The sequence below is a fragment of the Daldinia loculata genome (assembly GCF_022478755.1).
Source record: "Daldinia loculata strain CBS 113971 unplaced genomic scaffold F4817scaffold_18, whole genome shotgun sequence".
Classification (NCBI taxonomy): domain Eukaryota; kingdom Fungi; phylum Ascomycota; class Sordariomycetes; order Xylariales; family Hypoxylaceae; genus Daldinia; species Daldinia loculata.
The window spans coordinates 527,815-551,345 of NW_026054872.1; the positions used below are offsets into that span (position 1 = coordinate 527,815).

The 23,531-nt window shown below is 32.6% G+C and overlaps 6 protein-coding genes across 6 annotated transcripts; 2 read left to right on the plus strand and 4 right to left on the minus strand.

Annotated features, from left to right (window-relative positions):
- Nucleotides 1-322: 322 nt before the first annotated feature.
- Nucleotides 323-4,042, minus strand: F4817DRAFT_364528 (uncharacterized protein; the record flags this gene model as incomplete). Its single annotated transcript, XM_049306765.1, has 8 exons — nt 323-1,443; nt 1,493-1,612; nt 1,665-1,969; nt 2,025-3,437; nt 3,497-3,598; nt 3,652-3,715; nt 3,795-3,857; nt 3,950-4,042. The coding sequence occupies 8 exons, from the start codon at nt 4,040-4,042 to the stop codon at nt 856-858; spliced, it is 2,748 nt and encodes a 915-aa protein (XP_049160129.1). The 3' UTR covers nt 323-855.
- A 409-nt stretch (nt 4,043-4,451) lies between these two features.
- F4817DRAFT_334833 (uncharacterized protein) lies at nt 4,452-5,842 on the minus strand. Its single transcript, XM_049302951.1, has one exon. The coding sequence runs from the start codon at nt 5,573-5,575 to the stop codon at nt 5,099-5,101; it is 477 nt and encodes a 158-aa protein (XP_049160130.1). The 5' UTR covers nt 5,576-5,842; the 3' UTR covers nt 4,452-5,098.
- A 399-nt stretch (nt 5,843-6,241) lies between these two features.
- On the plus strand, nt 6,242-6,784 carry F4817DRAFT_72689 (uncharacterized protein). Its single transcript, XM_049307824.1, has one exon. The coding sequence runs from the start codon at nt 6,370-6,372 to the stop codon at nt 6,697-6,699; it is 330 nt and encodes a 109-aa protein (XP_049160131.1). The 5' UTR covers nt 6,242-6,369; the 3' UTR covers nt 6,700-6,784.
- F4817DRAFT_72690 (heterokaryon incompatibility protein-domain-containing protein) lies at nt 6,785-7,895 on the plus strand. Its single transcript, XM_049307825.1, has 2 exons — nt 6,785-6,830; nt 6,892-7,895. Exon 2 carries the CDS (start codon nt 6,930-6,932, stop codon nt 7,668-7,670), a length of 741 nt encoding a protein of 246 aa, XP_049160132.1. The 5' UTR covers nt 6,785-6,830; nt 6,892-6,929; the 3' UTR covers nt 7,671-7,895.
- Nucleotides 7,896-10,426: 2,531 nt separating this feature from the next.
- On the minus strand, nt 10,427-12,246 carry F4817DRAFT_334835 (FAD/NAD(P)-binding domain-containing protein). Its single transcript, XM_049302952.1, has 2 exons — nt 11,553-12,246; nt 10,427-11,503 (listed from the first exon to the last, which is right to left on the minus strand). The coding sequence occupies exons 1-2, from the start codon at nt 12,049-12,051 to the stop codon at nt 10,527-10,529; spliced, it is 1,476 nt and encodes a 491-aa protein (XP_049160133.1). The 5' UTR covers nt 12,052-12,246; the 3' UTR covers nt 10,427-10,526.
- Nucleotides 12,247-13,506: 1,260 nt separating this feature from the next.
- On the minus strand, nt 13,507-14,822 carry F4817DRAFT_358149 (uncharacterized protein; the record flags this gene model as incomplete). Its single annotated transcript, XM_049305991.1, has 5 exons — nt 13,507-13,720; nt 13,759-13,894; nt 13,949-14,022; nt 14,090-14,475; nt 14,526-14,822. 5 exons carry the CDS (start codon nt 14,820-14,822, stop codon nt 13,507-13,509), a joined length of 1,107 nt encoding a protein of 368 aa, XP_049160134.1.
- Nucleotides 14,823-23,531: the final 8,709 nt, after the last annotated feature.

Sequence of the window (23,531 nt, forward strand, 5' to 3'; positions counted from 1 at the left end):
TGGGTAACATTGTATGAGTAGGTAGTATTATTGAATAAACTTACGATGGCAGCAATATATATTTTATATGGCCTGCTAACTACCCAATCTAATCATTCCGATACTTCACCACATTAGTGGAGTCCGCGGGGGTTTATGTGGGATAGATTCGGGACTAGGATGTCGGTAATAGCGATGCAAGCGAGAATAAATAGTGTAGAGCTTGATTTCCTGCATGAGAGCCACGCTTATCGTTCGATTCAAACCACCTCAGCAGCAGTAAACTGTTATTGACAATAATGAAAATGAATTTAAGATGAACAAGCAGCTAAGTGACCGCGGTAACAACTGATCTCTATACCTAAACAAATATATACATACGCTATCATACCTTTGTCCTCCCATTCCGGTTGAGCTTTTGTCGTCGTACTTTAGAAGATTTGGCTCATTCCAACGGGGGGCAGTTGTTGGAATATTCTACAATGTTCTAGAATTAATACTACAAGGATACATGTATTCAAGCCGGCACAGTCAATTGAGACTCAGCTATGCAGTAGTCGACACTATTAGCCTATTAGATCATCGCATCCTTTAATCATTCCGTCAACCACTCCTAATGGAAAAGTCAAAATATTTATAATTCCTTGCCCTATGCCTATTCATTATCCGGCCTTGGGTATCATGAAGTCAATGCGCTGTATACCATACACGCCAAACAAGACTTAATTTCAACAGCGTAGCTCAAACCCGTTTATTATTTCATAAACCATAAACCATTCATTGCCACATCCTGTCTCATCATAACTCCAATACCTATGCCCCACTCATAGACGTGAACCTCGTACGGATAACACCAAGCCACTGATGATACGACCATTATTCGTGATGTACATCCAGGTCAATGTCCATCATGTCGATTGGACCGCTCTGAGTTGCATGGCTGGGTCGGGTTAAGAATGGCCCGGGCCCTCCGGTGCGCTCTCGCATCTCAGGCGGCTTGGATGTGTCAGGGTCAAAAGTTTGCATCTCCTCCATGTTGCTGTGTTCCATGCTAGGTTGCATCTCTGAGAAGTGTTCCTGCTCATTTGTGGCCCAACCCCCTAACTCCGTCGGCTCATTTTCGTGAGTACGGCAATTTGCGAGTGACTCGACAATGCCACCGAGTTTCTTAGACTGGGGGCTACTGCTGGCAACTGGCTCGTAGTAAGTGCCTAGTGATGGATACGTCGGGAACTGATCCGGATTATCAAATATCAAATCAACATCATCGAGGTCATCGCGAGAACTGCCATGTGTTGCCACCGACGAACCAATGCTGTGTTTTCGTTTGCTCGACTTTGCGGCAGGGATATAAGATAAATTCTCGGCAGTGATTCCTGGCGGTTCTGGATTCTGTAATTGTTCCGGACTTTGCTCTTGGGCAAGCTCTTGTTGAAATGAGCGATTGTCGGCCCGTACGAACATCTATGGAGAGTATTAGTGCCCTTTCCATCAAAGCGAATACGTGACATACCCGTAGAGCATCCGACAAGGGAAGAGGCTTCACTTCCATAGCGGCTTCAGAAGCATAGATGAATATGGGATACTTAGACTCGGTCCCGGCCGCGTGGAGGACGTCTTCCAGGATTGCTTTCTGCGGAGTCTGTTAAGTACCTAAGAAGAATAGATATTTGACACTAACATACCTCGGTTTTGATTGGGTTTGTTTCGCCCGACGAATATCCTATTTTCCACCACTGATCCAAGGAAGCAGGTTCCCCATCGACCTCCATTGAATCGCTGTCTTGTCTGACACATACATATGCGAGTTCATTTGTAAGCGCAACACCGCGAAGGGTGTATTTATGAGTGGGGTTCCAGTATTCTGGATGATAGGCAGTGGTCGACCGGAAGACATATTCTTCATCGTCTACTTCGTGTTCTTGGCATGTCAATCGCTTCGAAATCACTCTCATGGAGTCGTAGTATGCCTTCTTTGCCTCTACAAGGTCTATAATTAGGTTAGAAAGATGCCACCTTTTCTAAGGGAAATAGAATAAACTTACTCGCCAGATCCGTCTTAAGCTCCTCAAGTTTCTCTCTACACCCATGAACGGCATTTTTCCATTTTTCCATTCTTTCTTCTTCTTCGGGCAGAAATGTGTAAGGCCCGCTCCATGTATGAATATCGTAAAGGTCTCCAAGGCCGAGTTCCAGCCCCTCCTGCATTCGACCATAATGATAACGCCATTGCGCGGCCCTAATCTGACTTTGCATCATCTTTTCGCTGTGTTTAATGATTCCATTTAGACAAGCGAAGAGGTCATGGGGACCATCGCCCAATCCGTTCACTTTCTGGCAGCGTTGACCGTGACATCTTACCAAGCTCGCCTCTAGCAGATCGTATAAGCGTAACTTCTTTTTTGCCAGGCGCATATAGGTCTGGAACTTGAGCCCAAGGTCCTTTCGATCTCTCATGTACCGGTCCACATAAAGCACGGCTGGTACCTCACAGGGCTTCACCAAACCGGTGCCATTAAGTCGTATTGTCATCACCTCGGCCGGCTTGGATAGTACGGCATAATTGGAATCCTCTGGGAAAGAATGGTCAAGTGCTAATGCGTGTGTCCAGAGCAAGTTATCCAATGCGTCGTAGAATGTGTTCACCCATTGGTACTGTTCATGGTCTAATGCCAAATCCAGAAATATAAACGGCGTATCTTGTTCTTCATCACCCCAACTGTCAGCATCGCCCTCTGGCGGGGGTTCTTCACTTTGTATAGGGGCACAAGACAGGACAGTGCCCATGGTAGTCATAGGTTCTAGGTCGCAGGCAGGATTGCTGGGGGCCTCCTCCTTAATAGCCTCGAAGAGTTTATCTTCAACGTCAGGCATCCAACTTCCAAAGCTAGGGTCAATTGCCTTAGTATCGATGAGACCGTCAACAGTCCCATAACTCCGTTCCGTCTTATCAAGGAAGGCCATTAGACGGTGGAGCTCCTCAGAAAACTCCGGGTGCGCCTCATCACCCCAGATCGACTCTCCTCTTGCCATCGCCGCGAGATGTTCATGCTTGAGAATTGGCTGACCTCTCCACCATTCTGAGTTGTGTCCATAGTTCTTAGCTGGATTTCCGCACTGGAGTAGAATGTTTCTGACAGCCGGGATCTTATGGTAAATCGATAAAATGAAACCGACCCTGTGATCCCTAGTCTGTCTAAGAAATGCAGGAGCTTCGGGATCACGCTTCCTATGGGACGGAGTAGGATCGCCTTTCACGGCATCGATAGTCGTTTTAGTATGAACCATAGCCCATTGTTCAGTATCATATTCCGGCCGGTTTGCAGGGCCAAAATATTTCAGGTTCGTTTCGTTGTCAATAATACCAGCTTCTTGGCGTTGAATTCCCGACTCAGCAGCAGATTCGGCCAAAGCCCGTTCTAAATTCGCATCTTCTTCGGCGGCGTTAGCTGGTGCACCTGGCAAGTATGGGTTAGCATTACTATCTGGTAGATATAAGACTGTCGTATAGCAATACCATAAGAGGATGTGTTATTAGCTCGTGAAGGGGGTCTAGTGGGAGCCGTATTGTTCTGATAGCTGGTAGGCGCAAGCTCATCTGGACCCTGGATATTGAAAGCTGCGACAGGAGTTTAGTAACGAACCTGGCTACGAGGCAAACGAATACCGCACATATCCCCGAACCAGTCGCCTCACCATGGCGATCCATGCTAAACTGTGATTCATCCCATCTGTACTACAGGGAACTTAGCGTAAGAGACTTGAGGTTGTATATATCGATGGGGCTGCGAGGGTAGGAAAAGGTAATGAAGTACCTTCTGACTGTCGGGATCTTCGAAATACTCTTCGGTCGCACGTTGGAGGTCGTTATTGTTTGCCTAAATAGAAAAGAACCATCAAGTCAGTATCGAGCTATAGAGCTGCCAATAATGCATATGAAATGGTGGGATGTAAGGTGATTGTAAGGTACCTTTAAGCGGGTAATGGCCTCGCTTCGGAGGAGATCTGTGATGTCACAAAACAGAGTAATAGCCTCCTCTGTCGGGTCGCCCGTTGTCGCCATCTTGAGGAAAGCACGATATGCTATAACTAGTGAAGCATAGAAAATTGCATGGAAATCTGAAGCTGTGGATGATGATGGTAGTAACGATAGTGGTGGGAAAGGAAAGAGTTTGAGGGACGTATGCGAATTCGTTGCTGCGCTCCCGCCAGGTTCAAAAAGAGCTTTTTTTTAATCCGGACATGTGCAGTACAGAGGGGAGGTACAGAGGGGAGCTATCGTAAGGCTTAGCTGATTACATTAAAGTTGCACTACGCAACTATGCACGCAATACCCTGATGTACCTAAGTACCGGGTTATAAAATATTCATCTATTAACAAATCGTTGAATATGAAAGCATTTTCTTAACCTAAAGAAGAGGTCGAATTGAATATAATGCAGCTAATTATGCCTATATTCCTGTTATTAACCCTCATAAAATAGAAGTGAAGCCCTTATCGTTACGGTCGTACCATATGACAAGTAGTACAGGTACACTACATTAGGTACCTCCTATACCTTAGGTACCTACATACAGGTAAGTTTGACCACCCCGCAGACGCACCAGGTATGTACAGAAGGAATATTAGCGGGATGCTTCAAGCTGTCCCAGTATTACATATCTCAATTTTATTCCAAGGTTTACTTTTAAGCTCATCCAGTATAGTTACCAATCTAAAAAGTCATATAAGTCCACCTGAACAAGCATGGTGTTGCTACGTTGGCAAGTCGTGGACTCTTAGTTTTATATTCTTCTATCCTTGATAGTTGCAATAACGTATAACTATCCCAAGACAAAGGGTACGTGAAAGGTATAATACACTTCACTAGGAGCAACTCATCCCATTTTCACAACGTTGTAGAACCTAGGATTGGCCACTTAAACATCCTTTCATTATATTGCTAGTACAACTGCCCAACGGCAAACTAGACAGTTATATATATACATAGCAATTCCGAGATGCATCCATCAACCCTATTGCAATGTTCAACCTTAAGCCAACTAGATATCTCACTCAAGGAGGCCCTAAACTTCAAATTCCCCGTAACTCGTCGCGAAATCCCTATGCTAGAGTAGCTTACAATGCAAGCCATGTTCCACCAAACATCAAGAAGATCGCAATTCCCACGATAGGCATGGCAACATTGGCGGGATCAATACCAGGCGCTTCGAGGATCGGTAGGCCGAGTACGGTACCTGCGCTAAGGTTTGCAGCAGCCCCGGCGAGAGCAGCCTGAGACAAATTTCCACATCGTTGGTTCAATTGGACATCCATCATCATCGCCGGGAGTTTCGGGGACTCTACATCCAAAATAGCCCTGGCCGGAAACGTTCCAAGAGGAGAAGAACGCAGGAAAGCCGCGCGATACGTCGCGTTCAATGCGACGGTAGAAAGGTTGGCTACTAGCGCATAGTTCTGGCAGATAGGCGAATTCACATCGTTCGCGCTGGGACTTTGTCGAGGTAGCAGATCGCGTGTGGCATCAACCTCAGCAACTGCAATGTTGCAGATGGAAAGGAGGAAGACGAGGAGTTGGAACGGTGTGCGGAACATGATGCCGGCGCGTGTTTCGTAATTTAGGGAATTAGTACGGGGGGAATCGAAGAATTAGAACTCGTTGGATATTGTGGCCTGCCACAAAGTACAGTTGATATAATTACAAGGGGATTGATGATGAAGCAAACCGTAAACGAAGAATAGCGAATAATGAAGAGATCAACTCGTGAAGAAGAAAAAGAAGACAGAAAGGGTAAGAGGGTATTATTTGAAAAATATAGATTTTGGACTAATATCGTTCGACGGGGAGAGGGGGTGCCGGACCAGGGGTGATCAGACGTCTCAGATCCCGTAGCCGCGATAGCGACATATTACAGGCGAATCAGATCCAGAATAAACAAGCCACAATGGCTGATGTAATAGATATAACTAAGCCACTCATAACAAGGACTTATATCTAGACAGTGCTTCGGATAAGCCTTGTGTAGTAAGCCTCACGACTTGTCGTAAAACCAATAATAGAATTAGTATCAGCACAAGGCTTGAACCATTCAAAAACGACGATAATATTGCTCACAACGTTGACAAAGGCTAGCCCAGGGCTGAAATATGTCTTCTATAACTACCAGGTATCCCGTTATACTTTTCTCTTCATTCACATCACAAGTCAATTCCTATCATTCGACTTTATACATACAGTTGACTTGATTGATGGCATGGATCACTACCTAGAACCGAATCCCACTCCGGACAGCGAACTTCACCAACTGTTAAACCCCCTCTTCTGTTCTTAATGTTAGGGTTGGGATGATATTGAACTCCATAAGTTAGGATCTTGCATTCAAACCCGGATGTCTGTTGAAGAGCTTTCACGGAATTCCCAGTGCTTGATCTGTCAGGCCGCCTTAGCAGTGTTTAACATTCGCCGGCACACCCTCAACACCTTACAGTCCTGGCCGGATTCTCGCATCCTTATCGAAGTTCTAGGCCCACTATACCTAGACACTGGGTATTCTAATCAGCGCGAGCTTGATTTATCTAATCCGAATAGCATTCCTATCCGATTGTTTCTTAGGCTTACTGTTAGAGTCTCAAAAGATGACTCCGAAGTTACAAGGAGTAATCGTCCAACAAACTTTCTTCACAGCAACCCCATAATTTTGCTTGTACTATTCTCTTAACAATACTTCAACCTTATGTAAAATTGAGGAATGGGCCGTGCCCTTGTTTAATGTATCGGTTATTAGGAACTGGATTCGAGGGTGCGATGCCATTCATGGCAACAAGTGTACCCAACCTCCTCATCAAACCCGTAAGCTCTTCCGAGGTATAGTTATTGAAACTTAGAAAGTAAACTAACAGCGAGTTAATAGAGCTTCCTCCGGGCTTTCGTGTGATTAATGTCGTAAACATGAACATCGCCGAACCAGTTGGGCCGACACGTTATGTTGCTTTAAGCTATATGTGGGGTTCCGCGGCTGGCAGTCAGAACGATTTTCAACTTGAAAAGAAGAATGTTAGATACCTTGAGGCTCCAGGAAGTCTTATTAATGCTAGCATTCCCAAGGTCGTCACTGATGCTATATCGCTGTGTAAAGACCTCGGTGAAATTTACCTCTGGATTGACAGACTCTGCATCGTCCAGGATGATCAGGAACTAAAGCCAGCGCAGATAGTGGCCATGGATAAGATATACCGCTCTGCTACTTTTACACTTGCGGCGGCCCTTAGCAATCCCAGCGGAGACGGACTTCCTGGTCATCAGGAGAAGCCGCGTGATCTTTATTCATCTATCTGGATCCCGCCTTATGATGCTAACGTAGAAACACGAGGAATAAAACCAAATGGCATTAGAAGTCTGGTAGACTCTTCACTCTGGAATAGAAGGGGTTGGACATTTCAGGAGAGGCTACTTTCTCAACGGTGCCTCTTCATCACCGAACACCAAACCATGTTCAAATGTTCGCAAGCAGAAGCAAGTGAAGAGCTCACGTGGAGCCCTCAAATTCCTGGAAAGCCCAGGCCGTCAGCAGTTTTGGGTGATAGTCTAGTAAGCAGTAATACTGAAGATGGGAATGATTTAAACAAAGACAAGGTTTATCAAATCCCAGGCTACTTTGAGCTACAGTCCTACGGCACAGAGACTGAGTAGATAGTTAAAGACACCGCATCTCTAACAGAATACTGCGGATGGGTCCAAAACTATACATCCCGCCAACTTTCTTATGGCACCGACATTCTCCACGCTTTTACAGGCGTAGCTAAATACCTCTCTAGGCTACTAGCTTGCCCAATGCTATTCGGCCTACCGGAGAAATACCTACCACAGTGTCTCCTATGGAGTTGCCCGGGGGAACCAAGCAGGAGGGGTGAAATGCCAGAAATACCCAGTTGGAGCTGGGCAGTGGCGTTGAGCGCTGTTGGCTATGATTGGATATGCGCCAACCACCGGTTAGACCAGGACGTCCTTAAGATCGCAAGCTTAGTGTTCTTCTACTACCAAGACCCTGCTTGCGGTCTTCGGAAACTCAATGTCCAAGAACGGTGGATCCAACACGAAGTAACAATCAAAGAAGTAGCAAGCCAGGCCGATTCGCCACTATGTTCCCCGGTTCTTTGGTCTTCAATACGACAGTAGCATCCCTAGGCATAGACTTCTGCTCCAAAAATAATATTGAGAACTACCACAATACACAGAAAGCGGCAATTCGTAATGGGGGCACAATTGTTGGGTATCTAAACATGATGAGTTTCGAGTGGATCAATACACCACGGACGACGCCGGGCAATAGAAAGCTTTTCGACTTTATCGTTATATCCGGCGCTCTGAAACCTTTATGGACCCGGAAATGGCAGCTGCGTGTGATGCTTGTTGAGCGACTGGCATGAAAACCATTTGTTGCCCGTCGCGTTGATGTTGGAACCATCTCTTTGTGCGAATGGAAACAGTGCAGGCCCCGATGGGAGACTGTCGTACTATGTTGATTCTTCAAGTGTCGGTCAGATATTAAGTGGTAATATTTATTCAAAGCTGTCTTATATCTAATAGTTGTTGATAGTTACAAAGAGTGGGACAAAACTAGCAAAGTTGATTGTTACTAACTGATTAATCACACCAGCGCAAAGTGATACTTATAACAACAGTACACGATATATGGTACAGTTCAATGCATCGGTAACTACGAATTCTAACATTAATAAGTCGATGTTACCATATATACACCTCACAGCACATATCCTAGCATCGAATGGCACCGGCGGCGGCGGGATGCTACACTGACAGCTGGGCGCACTTTGGACGTCCCGGTCCGTGTCACTAAAACCCGTTTAAGATAATTAAACAAGTATACGGGTTAATATTGGCATCTCTCATAGGCTACCTAGCTAACAAGAATTCGACTTGGCTTGCCAACTCCAACAAACCATCGTACCCTATGATAGCTATGGTCTCCATCTTGATACTAATTAAGAGCGTATAACAGTAATAAGAAACCTTTCACTGAGACTACTTCAGAATCTAAAACGTTAGCCCCTTTGAAGAAGCATGGGAGTTGAAGAATAATATAATAATATTCGAAAAAGCTACATGCCACAAGCACGATGCTCTACCATAAACTCTACCTGAATGTCATTATCACACTGGGCGTGTATGGCTGCTACCTACCTCGGTAGGTACGTCAACATCAGACGAGGACTCTATACCCACGTCATGGTGCATTCATTTGATGAGTCGGTCTGCAAAGGAATCACAAAAAGTGACGAAGGTGCTGTGTATTGGCTGGGGAAATGATTATCTATACACCCCGCATAAGCGGGACACTGTATTTCGGATATTTACTACTACTATATCCATCCATCAACCGAGGACTAGATCATCTATGCTTATGATGCCCATAACTCCATCGACGTAACCGAGGTTTTAGTCGCCTTCTAGGTGTTGCACCCCGAAATTGAAAACTATGGTTGATTGTTGGAGACAATGCCAATCACTTGCTCAGGTGGACTGAATTGTAGCACATGACATTTAAACGCAAGTCCGTGTTGGTAGAAGCGGTGATGCTACAAGGTATACTATGACTATTATTATAAATAACGATATATCACCACTTCAGGTACTTATCTCCTAAAGTGCGAACTTAGCCACCAACACGGAATACAATCCTTCTAAATCTCATTGGCCAAATGGTTTCCACCATTCCTAAGAGAGTATATACTCAGTCTTTTTAGAAAGTCGATTCGTTGATGTAAGTGGAGTAAGTATCTTTATTTGGCTCGCACTTTAGGAGATAAGAACTTCTCATGTGTCACACGGCAGCTTAACCCACCTAAATTGGAACATACCCCATGCATCCGAATCTCCGGACTGAGCCGCGGCGGGGTATTATTGCGGGTGACCTGCATACATGTGGAGAACCAACCCCGGTTCGGCCCCATTTCCCCACGGCCGTAGACGCCGTGTCAGTCTGGAGAGAAAATTGATGGCGCAGTCTTGGCATTTTGATTTTATTAACCTTCTTAAATAATTAACGATTATATTAGCAAAAACAACCGAAAGCTGTTTACAATATGTATCATTTCACTTGTAAAAAGCCAATTTTATATTTTTATCTACTTCAACTATTTTTTCCGATTTTTAAAAGTGACTATTTTAAATATAATATGTGATGTTATTTTCGAAGGAAATTGCCAAGACTGCGCCATAACTACAAGAGAGGGGCTGCGTGTTCGTATGGTATTTCTGTTTCTGTGGCAACCTACCTAGTAGGTATGTGGGTGTCGGATAGATTCATGCATGTTTGTTGGGGTTCGGAAGGAAAAAGGCAGCTAACACGTCAATAGGTACGACCGGTAGGTTTTGGGAATTTCATACAGTGCTTGAAAGGTTGACGGTGTAAGGATGATAGGAAGTAGGAAATGTACACAGTTAGATTATAACCTATGACCTATAACTAATAGACTAGCATACAATCATCGCATCCCTATCGAGGTACCCGCCAGTACATGCATATCAAGTAGAGAAATGGAGACCACTCCTAAAATTGCCCCAACGAGCGTGCACGTAGTCCCGCGGCGGGCGCGTCCTAGGCCGCCAAACTCCTGTCTTTCCGTACACAGGAAGTCTCTCTGCCGCAAGAGTGGCATAGGTTGAGTTAAGTCGAAAGATTCGTTCAGTCTCCGTAGTAGCATCCTTTGCTGACAGCTGAGGAACTGCAGTCTTCAGTCCTTTGCGGTTCATGTATTTTAATAGCCGGGCCGCAAGGAAAGCTGTTATATCAGCTCCTATAGTCCAGGCATTGTTAGCATATCCAAACACGAATATCATGTTTGGAACACCCTCGATCATCGCGCCATTCCAGATATACTTCTTACCCCACGACAGGGTCTTCCCGTCGACGCGTATGTCAATACCTCCACCCAGCTTCATATTCAGACCAGTAGCAGTCACAACGGCATCTAGATCAGTGGTGTCTATCTTGCCAGTCTCATGATCCTGGGTCTGCACTCCAGTTTCTGTGAAATTCGTAATATTTCCGGTAATCAACTTCACGTTAGGACGATGGAGGGCTTCGTAGAAAATACCGTCGGGGTCCGTACACATCCGTTGCTCCCATGGATTATATCGGGGTTTGAAATGGGGATCCTGCTCGAGCCACTTTGGCAGCCTCTTTACGGTATCCTTACGGAGACGCTCTTTTGCAGAATCGGGGAAATTCCCGCAGTATGCAACATAGATGTGTTGGTGTATCGTGTAATACAGACGCTGACAAGCCGAAGCCAGAGGGGGCGGCAAATGCTTGTGCGTCCATGACTTGTTTTCCATCGCAATGATATAGGTTGGACTCCGTTGGATCAGCGTTAATTCACTGGTTTTCTCTGCGAGTAATGGCAGTAGGCTGACAGCAGTGGCCCCGCTGCCAACTACCGCCAGTCTCTTGTTCTCATAGTCGTAGTCCTTTGGCCAGAACTGCGGATGTATTACCTTTCCTGTAGAGCTGTTAGGATCGCCGTTTCGCTAGAAATTACCCTGACTCACCTTTGAAGTTTCCGAGACCTGGTATCTCAGCCTGCAGCGGGGCTTCGTAGTCATAGTATCCAGTCCCCAGAATCATCCAGCGCGCAGTGTAGAACTTTTGCTTTCCCTCATGGTCAACCGTGAGAGTCCATTGTTGTTGTGATGAAGACCACTCCGCAGCTGATACTCTATGACGCATCTGAATGCGCTCTGCTATCCGAGACTTTGACGCAGCGTCTTTAATGTAATCTAGAATTAGAGAACCATCTGCGATGGGCTCCGGATGCGGGTATAGGTGCCATGGAAACGCCAATGTATTCATAATAGCATCTGAACGCACTCCTGGGTATGTGAACTGAGACCAGGTGCCACCAATCTCACTGCGACCTTCAAGAATGGTGAAGCGAGTATTGGGAAGCTGACTCTGTAACCGATAAGCGCAGCTAATTCCTGATATACCAGCACCCACGATGATTACATCAAGCGCTTCAGGCTTGCTTGTCGTCTGTGATGAAACCATTTCTCTTCAAGTAGCTGATGTCTCTTCCATGCACCTAAATACGGTAAATTTCAGTTGAGGAGTTTATATACGAAGAATGTGTGTGAATATGGCTGATAATGGCGAAGAAGCTACATGGGATTATAACCTTCTTTAATAGTCCCGATAGGATATTGGAGACCGGCCAGATGACCGGTGTGTGTAGTCCAGTAATGGATACGAGTGGTCGATGAAGACGTCACTTAACAGTTACCCCAGTTGCATGTGTATACAGGGGGGTGTGGCAATGCTTTGTGCTACAGTGTAATCATTTCTCTCGCATATTATGTCCTCAAGTGCGAGAAGGCTACACAACTAATCTACTATGGGGACATACCCAATCAGAATTCATTATGGGAGTCAGTGTCTTTTTTAGACCGATTAATTTACTTAGATTTTAGGTGTAGCCTTCTCGCACTTGAGGACATAGCTCTGTTCAAAACGAAGCTTTTGCTGTTGATCCACCAGTATCGCTTACACGGAAGGTATTCCAAGTATGCTAGGATCGCAATCCCCGCGTGGAATACCTATTGGGGAAATAACTCCCAGTACATCCCTTAAGGCTCCCTAGTTATTTATTGTATGGTGGAGAAAGGCGTTTACCAGGTGGGTATATCAAAGTGAATCTACATAGTAGAACCCTGGTACAGTGTTTGTAATTCTCTCCACCGGTATTGATATATCATATTAGTTATTTCCGCAACCTGAAAGAGCCGAGGTGAGCACTCCATAAGAGGGGCACAACTCAACTTATGGCAAAATGTGGACATTTACTGTTGCCAGTGTGGGAGTTGCACTGTATAGACTTGTAGCACAACCCGACTTTGTAATTTTCTTTCAACTTCAAATATCTCATCTAAGAATATATGTGCCTTTTAACTATTTAACTTAAACCTCAGATGAAACTTAGCCTGTTGCAGTAAATGGGCCAAGACACAATTATAGAAGGTACAAGCTCTATGCTCGCCGTAGACTGGTTGTGTATACGAGCCCGGCTAATCTTGGCATGTTATCAGCAACCAACTAATTGGATGTATCCAACGACAAGTTAAATGGCTATGGAGTTGAGAATACGTACATTTTCTTGAACCCCTAAGTATAGTTGTTCGAGGCAACAATTCTATTTCCACCCACATTCCCGAAATACAACTGTGAGCAGATAATTTAGGTAAACGACCCTAAGCTCCTCGATATATAATACCCTTCGCCTATACTATGCAGCGAGTCTAATTAATTACAGACGTATGGTTACCCTCACGAAATATTTAGAAGGTCTTTAACGAACATAGCATAGCACTGGTAAGAGGATCTAGTTATACGGTGGTGGATGGACTCTCTGAAATACTCATCTAGTTTATAGACCTAAAATTTCCGCTTGGTTCTTATTCTCGTTACTTTCCTCCTCACTAAGCAGAATTCACCTATCTATCCAATCAACTAAACTGCAGGTATTACGTTCTCCGACCAGGTCACATCTTGCTTCACGACAATCCCTTGGAGAGGATGTTCTAAAGAATCAGGAGGAAGAGAGAACCGTTTGCCCTGGCCACTGATGCTAACCTGGCAACTACCGCGGTAAGGGTTAAACGTAATATCTTCCTCGTTGTTAAGTTTTTCTGAAAATCCTTCGACCCCACTACCAAATGGGGTCCTGTTCGATAATTTCCCAATTGTAACGATGCCATCCACAGGAATCGATCTTTGGGGGTATTAGGATGGCCGTAACGTAGCTTACGGTAAATTGGTATTAGTGTTGGCAGACATGCACCGACGATGGCCGCATAGACTTCCACAGCCGAAGCAAGGCCAGGCGCGACGAATTGCTCTATCTTGATTAGAATATTTCCTTTAAATTCATTCATGTGCCAATGTATCATACTAGTAAAGTTGTATGTACCCTCCCTATGCATCCTTGCAGTAGAGAGGGTGCGAGTCATGCTTGCTGCAAAGGCTCTAAAAGGGGTTAACCAGACGCTTCTAAAACTAGAGGATATGAGAAGAAGAACAACATTAGACTTACGTGCCGCCAAGTAGAAAGATAGCACATACGCTGATTTTTCTTGACCTCGACATCTGTAGTTTTAATACTTCCTGAACCGGCATGACTATAGTACAGAGGTCAATGACGCAGTTCGCTATCGAGTTGCCCAGCAAGAAGAGTATTATATTTATGCATCTTGTTTCTGGAAGCAGTTGGAGGTCTTGGTACCAGAACGCTTTGAGAGGCCGACATTGTATCACATGAACTACCTGTACGGCAATAGTCCAAGAAATACTCGCAACGACAAGTACTGCGGACGTTAGGCGTATTGTTCGGGTGGGGAAAACTCGTAGGTAGAAAGCAAGGACGCTTAATTTCACCAAAGTGCAGCTGAATCCATAAGTGACTTCAGCCATGAAAAGAAACTGCTTATTGCGCGGTTAGCCGGCTCGATTAAGCATTATCTATAGCGTACCTTGAAGAGAATTACAACGGCGTTTGGATCCCGAGCAACGATTCTAATGTCCCGTCCCAATCCCCCTTGTATTACAGCTATCGTACCAAATACCATAAAGATATGGTGGACAAGGAGGCAGGATAGGATCAAGTAGTCGTCAAGTCCCAGGGGAGAGGACGTCAATCTTTTTGCCCAAAACCGTAATGCGACTACGATAGTCGTGACGAGCGCAAGTACGTAACAACCGATTAGAATACCAGGGCCAGAATCCGAATAGTCCAGTGGTGGTTGAGTTTGACCCTGTGTTGACGACATATTGGCTTTCTTGTTTTAAAGAGAGCGTCTAGTTGCATTTAAGTTGGGGCTTCAAGAGTCAAGGCAGTAGGGAGGCATGTGAAGTTATTTCCCACAGTGAGTGCCTAAGTCGAGAATTTAGGACAGACTAAGGAGGAGGCCGTTGGTCTTATATGTTAAGTTGTAATTCATAATATACCTTATTTAACCCCATAGTTGAGTATCTTAAGTACCATAGCGGAGGAGGGGGGTTTGGGAAAATGATTCCATAAATATAAAACTATTCCATATAATAGTAACAACGGAATCAGCTTAGTGCATTCTAACATCGTGGAATGGTTTCGTAAAATAAAACGATTTTAATATTCACGTAACTTTCACGTGATTTTCACGTAAAAAGTGGGGCAAAGGTAAAAAAAGTCGAAAATTTAAAAAAATTGGTTTTTAAACCTATAGTTTTTACGTTTTTGTTTTTATAATTATAAACTTTATAATTAATAAAATTTAAAATTTAAACGTTTAAATTAATAAAACGAAGTGGTTAATTTTATTAAATTATTTTAAAATGGAATTTTATTTAATTTTAATTTTTATAACTTTTATTTCGGAAAAAGTAAAAAAGTAAAATTTTAACTTAAAAAAAAAAAAAATTTTATAAAATTTTCGAATTATAAAAATTTTTTTTTTTTAAATTAAAAGTTAAACAACCGTTTTTAAAATAAAAACAATTGTATAAAATGGAATGGTTTTACGGTTATAAAACGGTTTTTATAAAATAAAATTTTAAAAACGGGTTTAAAACTTATTATTTTTAAATTTTAATTAATTAAAACTTTTAAAATTTAAAAACGTTACGTTATATAAAACCATTTTAGTTTTAAAATCATTTTTTTAAACCTTTTTTTTCCGTTATAATACGTAATTAAATATTTAATTTAAACTTATTTAATCGAAATTTTAATATTTTATTATAAAAACTTTACCGATATTACATTATTACCGTGAAATAAAAAGCGTTAAATATATGGTAAATAAACAATAATATTCACGTTTTTATATATTAAAACCAATTATTTTTTACTATTTTATTTTGGTTTAAATCCTCCGGGTTTTTAACATAACATCCGTATTTATTAAACCGTAAAATAATATGTTATGTCGTTTTACTCGTAACCATTTATTATATTTATTATATAAAGTAAATTACATTTAACATAAAGTTTATTGTTAATTATTAACCATTATAACCTTTTTAAATTTAACATTAAAAACTTTTAAAAGTTTTGTAAAAATGTGTTTTTATACGGTTTTAAATATTAATAACGTTTTAAATAAAAATTAAAAAACGTTATTTTTATAACATAAATTTTATTCCGTTTAAAATTTCCGTAAAAAACTTAACTTTAAATTTAATAATATTTTATTTTTAATGTTATTTTAAATTAAATGATTTTTTAAATTAAAAAAAATAAACATTTAAAAAATATATAAATTAAACAAGTTTTTAAAAAATATTTATCGTATTTTATATAAGGTTTTTTTATTTTTAATAACTTAAAAATTAAACATAAATGGTTTTTAAAACGTTATATTAAAATATATTATTATATTATTATTATAAATAACACCGTTTAATTATAATACGTTAAAAAAACTTAATTAAAACTTAAACATTTTTTTTTTTTTTTTTTTAATTATAAAACATATTAATGTTTATTTAACGTTTTATTTAAACTTTATATTATATTATTAAATAACCGTTTATAATTATAACGCCGATTTTTATTAACGTAAATATAATTATTATAAAATTTTAATACAATTATTTTTAATGGTTAAAAATAAAAAAAACGAGGTATAAAACCTTTAATTATATTAAAACGGTATTATATTATAAATTTATAATATTAAATTACTTGGGTTTTAATATAATAACTTAATTTTTATTAAAAAAATATAAACTTTTATATATTTTTATATTAAATTACTTTTTTAATTATAACGAAATACCGTGAATTTTTTTTCGCGTAAAACAAAAAAAAAAAAAATTTTATTAAAAAATTTAATAAAAAATAAAAGTTAAAAGTTATATTGTAAAAAAACTAAATTTTACAATTAATAAAAATTAAATGCAAATGTTTTATTATGTAAAAATAATTTTTTAATATATAATTATTAAAACTATTTATATTTAAACATACGTACGTGTACGCGTTATTTTTATAAAATTAATTTTTTTAACTTTTAAATGTATTTTTTTAAAATATAAAATTATTTATGTATTTGTATTTAATTTTATTAACGTTAAGTTTTTTCGGTTTTAAAAAATTAACGCGTTATTAACGTATTATATCGCATAACATTAAAAAAATAAAATTTTATTTTATGATTTAAAATAAGTTATATTTTAAAATTACCAGGATTATGGTTTATATATGCGTACTTTTACATATATATATATATATGTATTATTATTTAACGCGTATATATACAAAAATCCATTTATATTATTTAAAGTGTAAGTAAAGTGCATATGTAAAAGCGGGGACTTATTTCATTTATTTATATTTTAACTTTTTAAAAATTTTAATAAGTTTAAACCGTAATAAAGTTTTAAAAACCTTTTTAAAAAAAAAGTAAACGAAGTAAAAAAAAAAACTTTATATGTAAATATTATTATTATTAAATATTAAATATATAAACATTTTGTCCAAGTATAAAAGATTATTTTACCAAAGGAATTTTTTAATAAAACCATTATTATTAATTTTTTTTTTAAAAAAATTAAACTTTTTAAATATTTTTAATTATATGATTTTATTGGTTAATTATATACCGCTTGCGTTTAATTATAAAAACATTAATTAATTGGAAAATATTTTCCAGGTTTTTAATTTTTTTTTATAAAAAGATTATGCTTTTTATCCATGTATTTATTTTAAGATTTTAATGGATGTTTATATCCGTTTAATATTTTATAATAACATTTAAAATAATATTAAAATTAACCGTTTTTTATAAAAGGTTAAACATGGTTTTAAAGATAAAAAATAAGTCATTTAAGTTTTTTTTTTTTTTTTTATTATATCAGTTTTTTCATTTTTAATTTATATATTTTACCAACTATACTTGTACCAATGTATTAAAATAATCTTTTCCGAAATAAATTTTTTTTAAATCTTTTAAAGTTACGTAATATATATTTTTCCCGGATAATAAACTTATTATTTTAACCATTTTTCCAATAAATATTCCTTTTTTTATTTATAAAAAGTATGTTAAAAACTATGGGATTTATTTAAAATAATTAAATAATTTACAATAAAGTTTAAAATTAAATCTTAATTTATTTAATTTTAACGATAAATTAATGTCAAAAAAAATTACCTTTTAAAAGTTATATTTTTACATATAAATAAGTTTTAATATTAAACTTATTTTTTTAACATAAATTTGTTTAATTTTATTTTTTAATTTAATATAAACTATAGTAAAAATATTATTAATATAATATTTATAAAATATAAAATTTAAATTATTAATAAGGTATTATTTATATTTAATTATATAAAAATTAATAATATTTGGAAAATATATTACTTTTATTATAAAACTTTTAATTTATTTAAAACATTTTTGTTATTTATATTAATTAATATATTAAAATGTTAAAAATTTATTAATAATATAATAAAATTTTTTGGTAAAAAGTATTTTACTAATAATATTTTTTTTAAAAAAGTAATTATATACCATTTTTTTATAAAATTTTAAAAAAGATTTTAATAAAATATTTATATAATAAAACATTACGTTAATTATTAATATAAATACTTTTTTTATTAAGTTTAATTAAATAAATAATAACGTATAATAAATTTATTTTAAAAAAACGAAAATTTACGAAAAGTTTTATATTATAAATTTTAATAATTTAAATAATATTTTTCCGGTAAATATATATATTATTAAATAATATAATATAATTAATTTAAATATATATAATTTTTTATAGATTTTTAATATTTTTATAAATATAAGTAAATTTTTTATATATAATTTAAATAATTGCAAAAATTACTTTTTTTATTTAAATAATTTATTTTTATTTTATAAATTACATTTAAATATATTAAGTATAATTTAATTAAATTTATTTTTACAAATAAAAAAAATGTTATTTTATATGTAAAAATTATATTTAAAAGCGTTTTTAAAAGTAAATTTATTATACGTTTTTTTAAATTTTTTAAAATATTTTTTATATTTTATATAATATTAATTTAATAATAATATTATTATTTTAAGGTTTTTATTAAATATAATTATTATTAATTTATTAATAATAAAATAACTTTATAATTTTTTTACCGTGAATTTTTCTTTGCGCGAAGTAAAAAGAAAAATGAATTATTAAAAAATTTAGTAAAAAATGAAGGTTAAAAGTTATATTATAAAAAAATCAAATTTTGTAATTAATAAAAATTAAATGTAAATGTTTTATTGTGTAAAAATAATTTTTTAATATGTAATTATTAAAGTTATTTATATTTAAACATGCGTACGTATATGCGTTATTTTTATAAAGTTAATTTTTTTAATTTTTAAATATATTTTTTTAAAATATAAGGTTATATATATATTTATATTTGATTTTATTAACGTTAAATTTTTTTGGTTTTAAAAAAGTTAATGCGTTATTAATATATTATATTACGTAATATTAAAAAAATAAAATTTTGGTTTATAATTTAAAATAGGTTATATTTTAAAGTTATCAGGGTTATGGTTTATATATATGTGTTTTTATATATATATGTGTATATATATTGTTATTTGGTATATATATATACGGAGATTTATTTATATTATTTAAAGTATAAATGGAGTGTATATATAAAAGCGGGAGTTTATTTTACTTATTTATATTTTGGTTTTTTAAAAATTTTAATAGGTTTAAGTTATAATAAAATTTTAAGGGTTTTTTCGGAAAAAAAGCAAATAAAGTAAAAAAGAAAACTTTATATGTAAGTATTATTATTATTAAATATTAAATATATAAATATTTTATTTAAATATAAAGAATTATTTTATTAAAAGAATTTTTTGGTAAAGTTATTATTATTGGTTTTTTTTTTAAAGGAATTAAATTTTTTAAATATTTTTGGTTATATAATTTTATTGGTTAATTATATATTATTTGCGTTTAATTATAAAAATATTAATTAATTGGAAAATATTTTTTAAATTTTTAAATTTTTTTTGTAAAAAAATTATATTTTTTATTTATATATTTATCTTAGGATTTTAATAAATATTTATATTTGTTTAATATTTTGTAATAATATTTAAAATAATGTTAAAATTAACCGTTTTTTATAAAAGGTTAAATATGGTTTTAAAAATAAAAAATAAGTTATTTAAATTTTTTTCTTTTTTTTTATTATATTAGTTTTTTTATTTTTAATTTATATATTTTATTAATTATATTTATATTAATATATTAAAATAATCTTTTTTAAGGTAAATTTTTTTTAAATTTTTTAAAGTTATATAGTATATATTTTTTCCGGATAATAAACTTATTATTTTAGCTATTTTTTTAATAAATATTTTTTTTTTTTTTTATAAAAAATATATTAAAAACTATAGGATTTATTTAAAATAATTAAGTAATTTGTAATAAAATTTAAAGTTAAATTTTAATTTATTTAATTTTAATAATAAATTAATGTTAAAAAAAATTACTTTTTAAAGGTTATATTTTTACATATAAGTAAATTTTAATATTAAATTTATTTTTTTAATATAAATTTATTTAATTTTATTTTTTAATTTAATATAAATTATAGCAAAAATATTATTAATATATTATTTATAAAATATAAAATTTAAATTATTAATAAAATATTATTTATATTTAACTATATAAAGATTAACAATATTTAAAAAATATATTATTTTTATTATAAAATTTTTAATTTATTTAAAATATTTTTATTATCTATATTAATTAATATATTAAAATATTAAAAATTTATTAATAATATAATAAAATTTTTTAACAAAAAGTACTTTATTAATAATATTTCCTTTAAAAAAATAATTATATATTATTTTTTTATAAAATTTTAAAAAAAATTTTAATAAAATATTTATATAATAAAATATTACATTAATTATTAATATAAATATTTTTTTTATTAAATTTAATTAAATAAATAATAACATATAATAAATTTATTTTAATAAAACAAAAATTTATAAAAAGTTTTATATTACAAATTTTAATAATTTAAATAATATTTTTTTAATAAATATACATATTATTAAATGATATAATATAATTGGTTTAAATATATACGGTTTTTTATAAATTTTTAATATTTTTACAAATATAAATAAATCTTTTATATATAATTTAAATAACCATAAAAACCACTTTTTTTATTTAAATAATTTATTTTTACTTTATAAATTATATTTAAATATATTAAATATAATTTAATTAAATTTATTTTTATAAATAAAAAAAATGTTATTTCATGCGTAAAAATTATATTTAAAAATATTTTTAAAAATAAATTTATTATACGTTTTTTTAAATTTTTTAAAATATTTTTTACATTTTATATAATATTAATTTAATAATAATATTATTATTTTAAAAAGTTTATTAAATATAATTATTATTAATTTATTAATAATAAAATAATTTTATAATTTTCTTATTATATTTTTATTATATAAAATATTAATAAAGATTAAAATGGCATAATTTTGTTAATAGTTTAAGTTATATAAAGATTTTTAAACTTATTTTATTAATATATTACGTTTATATTTTAATTTTATAATAATATAATTAAAAATCTTATCGAAAATATTATTAATATTATAATTTTTATTAAATTTATAATTTAATTTATAATTTTTTTTATTATTTTTATTTTTAAATAAATATTTTTATAATATAAAATAAATAAATTATTAATATATGGTTTATATTTTTTTTAAAAATATAACTAGTATATATAATAAATATTTCATATTATATAAAAGAAAATTTTTTATTTATTATAAAATAAATATCTTTTTTAAATAATGTACTTTTTTAATATTAATTTTAACTTTTAAAAAATCTATTAATATATTAATAATAAATATAATTTTTATTTTTTAAATAAATAATTATAATATATTATTTAAATAAATTAACGGATTTTTCTATTAAAAATTTTATAATAAAATTATTATTTAATCTTTTATTTTTTGGTAATTCGTTTATTGGTTTAAATTTTTGTTTTTTTTTTAACATTATTTTTTTTACTTTTATTTTTTTTAAACTTATTGTTTACGTTTTTGTAACCGGTTAATTTTTTAACGTAAATTATTTATATTAATTATATATAATTCCTTAAAATTAAACATACTTTATTTCGCTAATACTTTAACAATTTTCTTTATAATTATTTAATTAATAAATTTATTAATAATTTTAACCGTTAATAATATTTTTTTAAATAAAAAATTATTATAAATTTTTAATTTAAATTTAATAAACAATTTTTATAAAACCGTTATATTTTAAAATCTTATAATTTTAAATATTTTTTTTATAAATTTTAACATATTAAATATTATTATCTTATAATTACTAATAAATTATAACCAATAATTATCTTTTTCGGTTAAAATTTTGGTAGATTTTATAACTTTAATAACATTATTATTATTAATATCCATATTTTTAAAAAGCCTTTTATAAAAAACTACTTATTATTTATAAACCATATTAACAATCTTTAAAAATTTAAATAAATATTTTTTATATAAAAATTTTTTTTTTAAAAAGTTTAATTTATTTTCTTTTATTGCAATTACAAGATTAAAGACATTTTTTTTAACATTGCTAAAAAAAATCTTAATTTTATTTAAAAAAAAGTCCGTAACTTTTTTTTAATATTTTACATATTTTTTTAACACTTAAAATATTAAAAAAATAAATATATAAAATTAAAAAAATAAAATACTTAATTTTAAATATATTCGGAATATTTATAAAGTTTTATTAACTTTACTATATTTATTATAAATATTAACAAAATTAAAAAATATAAATTTAATAGTTTTTTAATAAATTAATAAAATTACATTAATATAATTTTTTATTAAATTAAATAAAATATATATTATTTAACAAATAAATACTTAATTAACATTAACAATTATAAAAATAATTAAAAGGAAAAATATTAAAGATTTAAATTAAACCATTATTATAATAATTAAATTAAAAAGTTTAAATATTAAATTTTTTTACATAAAAAAAATTGTAAATTTTTCTTTATACAAAAAAAAAAAAAAAATAAACTATTAAAAAATTTAACAAAAAATAAAAATTAAAAATTATATCGTAAAAAAACCAAACTTTGCAATTAATAAAAATTAAATATAAATATTTCGTTATATAAAAACAATTTTTTAATATATAACTATTAAAGTTATTTATATTTAAACATACATATATATATACATTATTAATTTTATTAACACCAAATTTTTTTAATTTTAAAAAAATTAACGCATTATTAACATATCACATCGCATAATATTAAAAAAATAAAATAAAATAAAAAATAAAATAAAATAAAATAAAATAAAATAAAATAAAATAAAATAAAATAAAATAAAATAAAATAAAATAAAATAAAATAAAATAAAATAAAA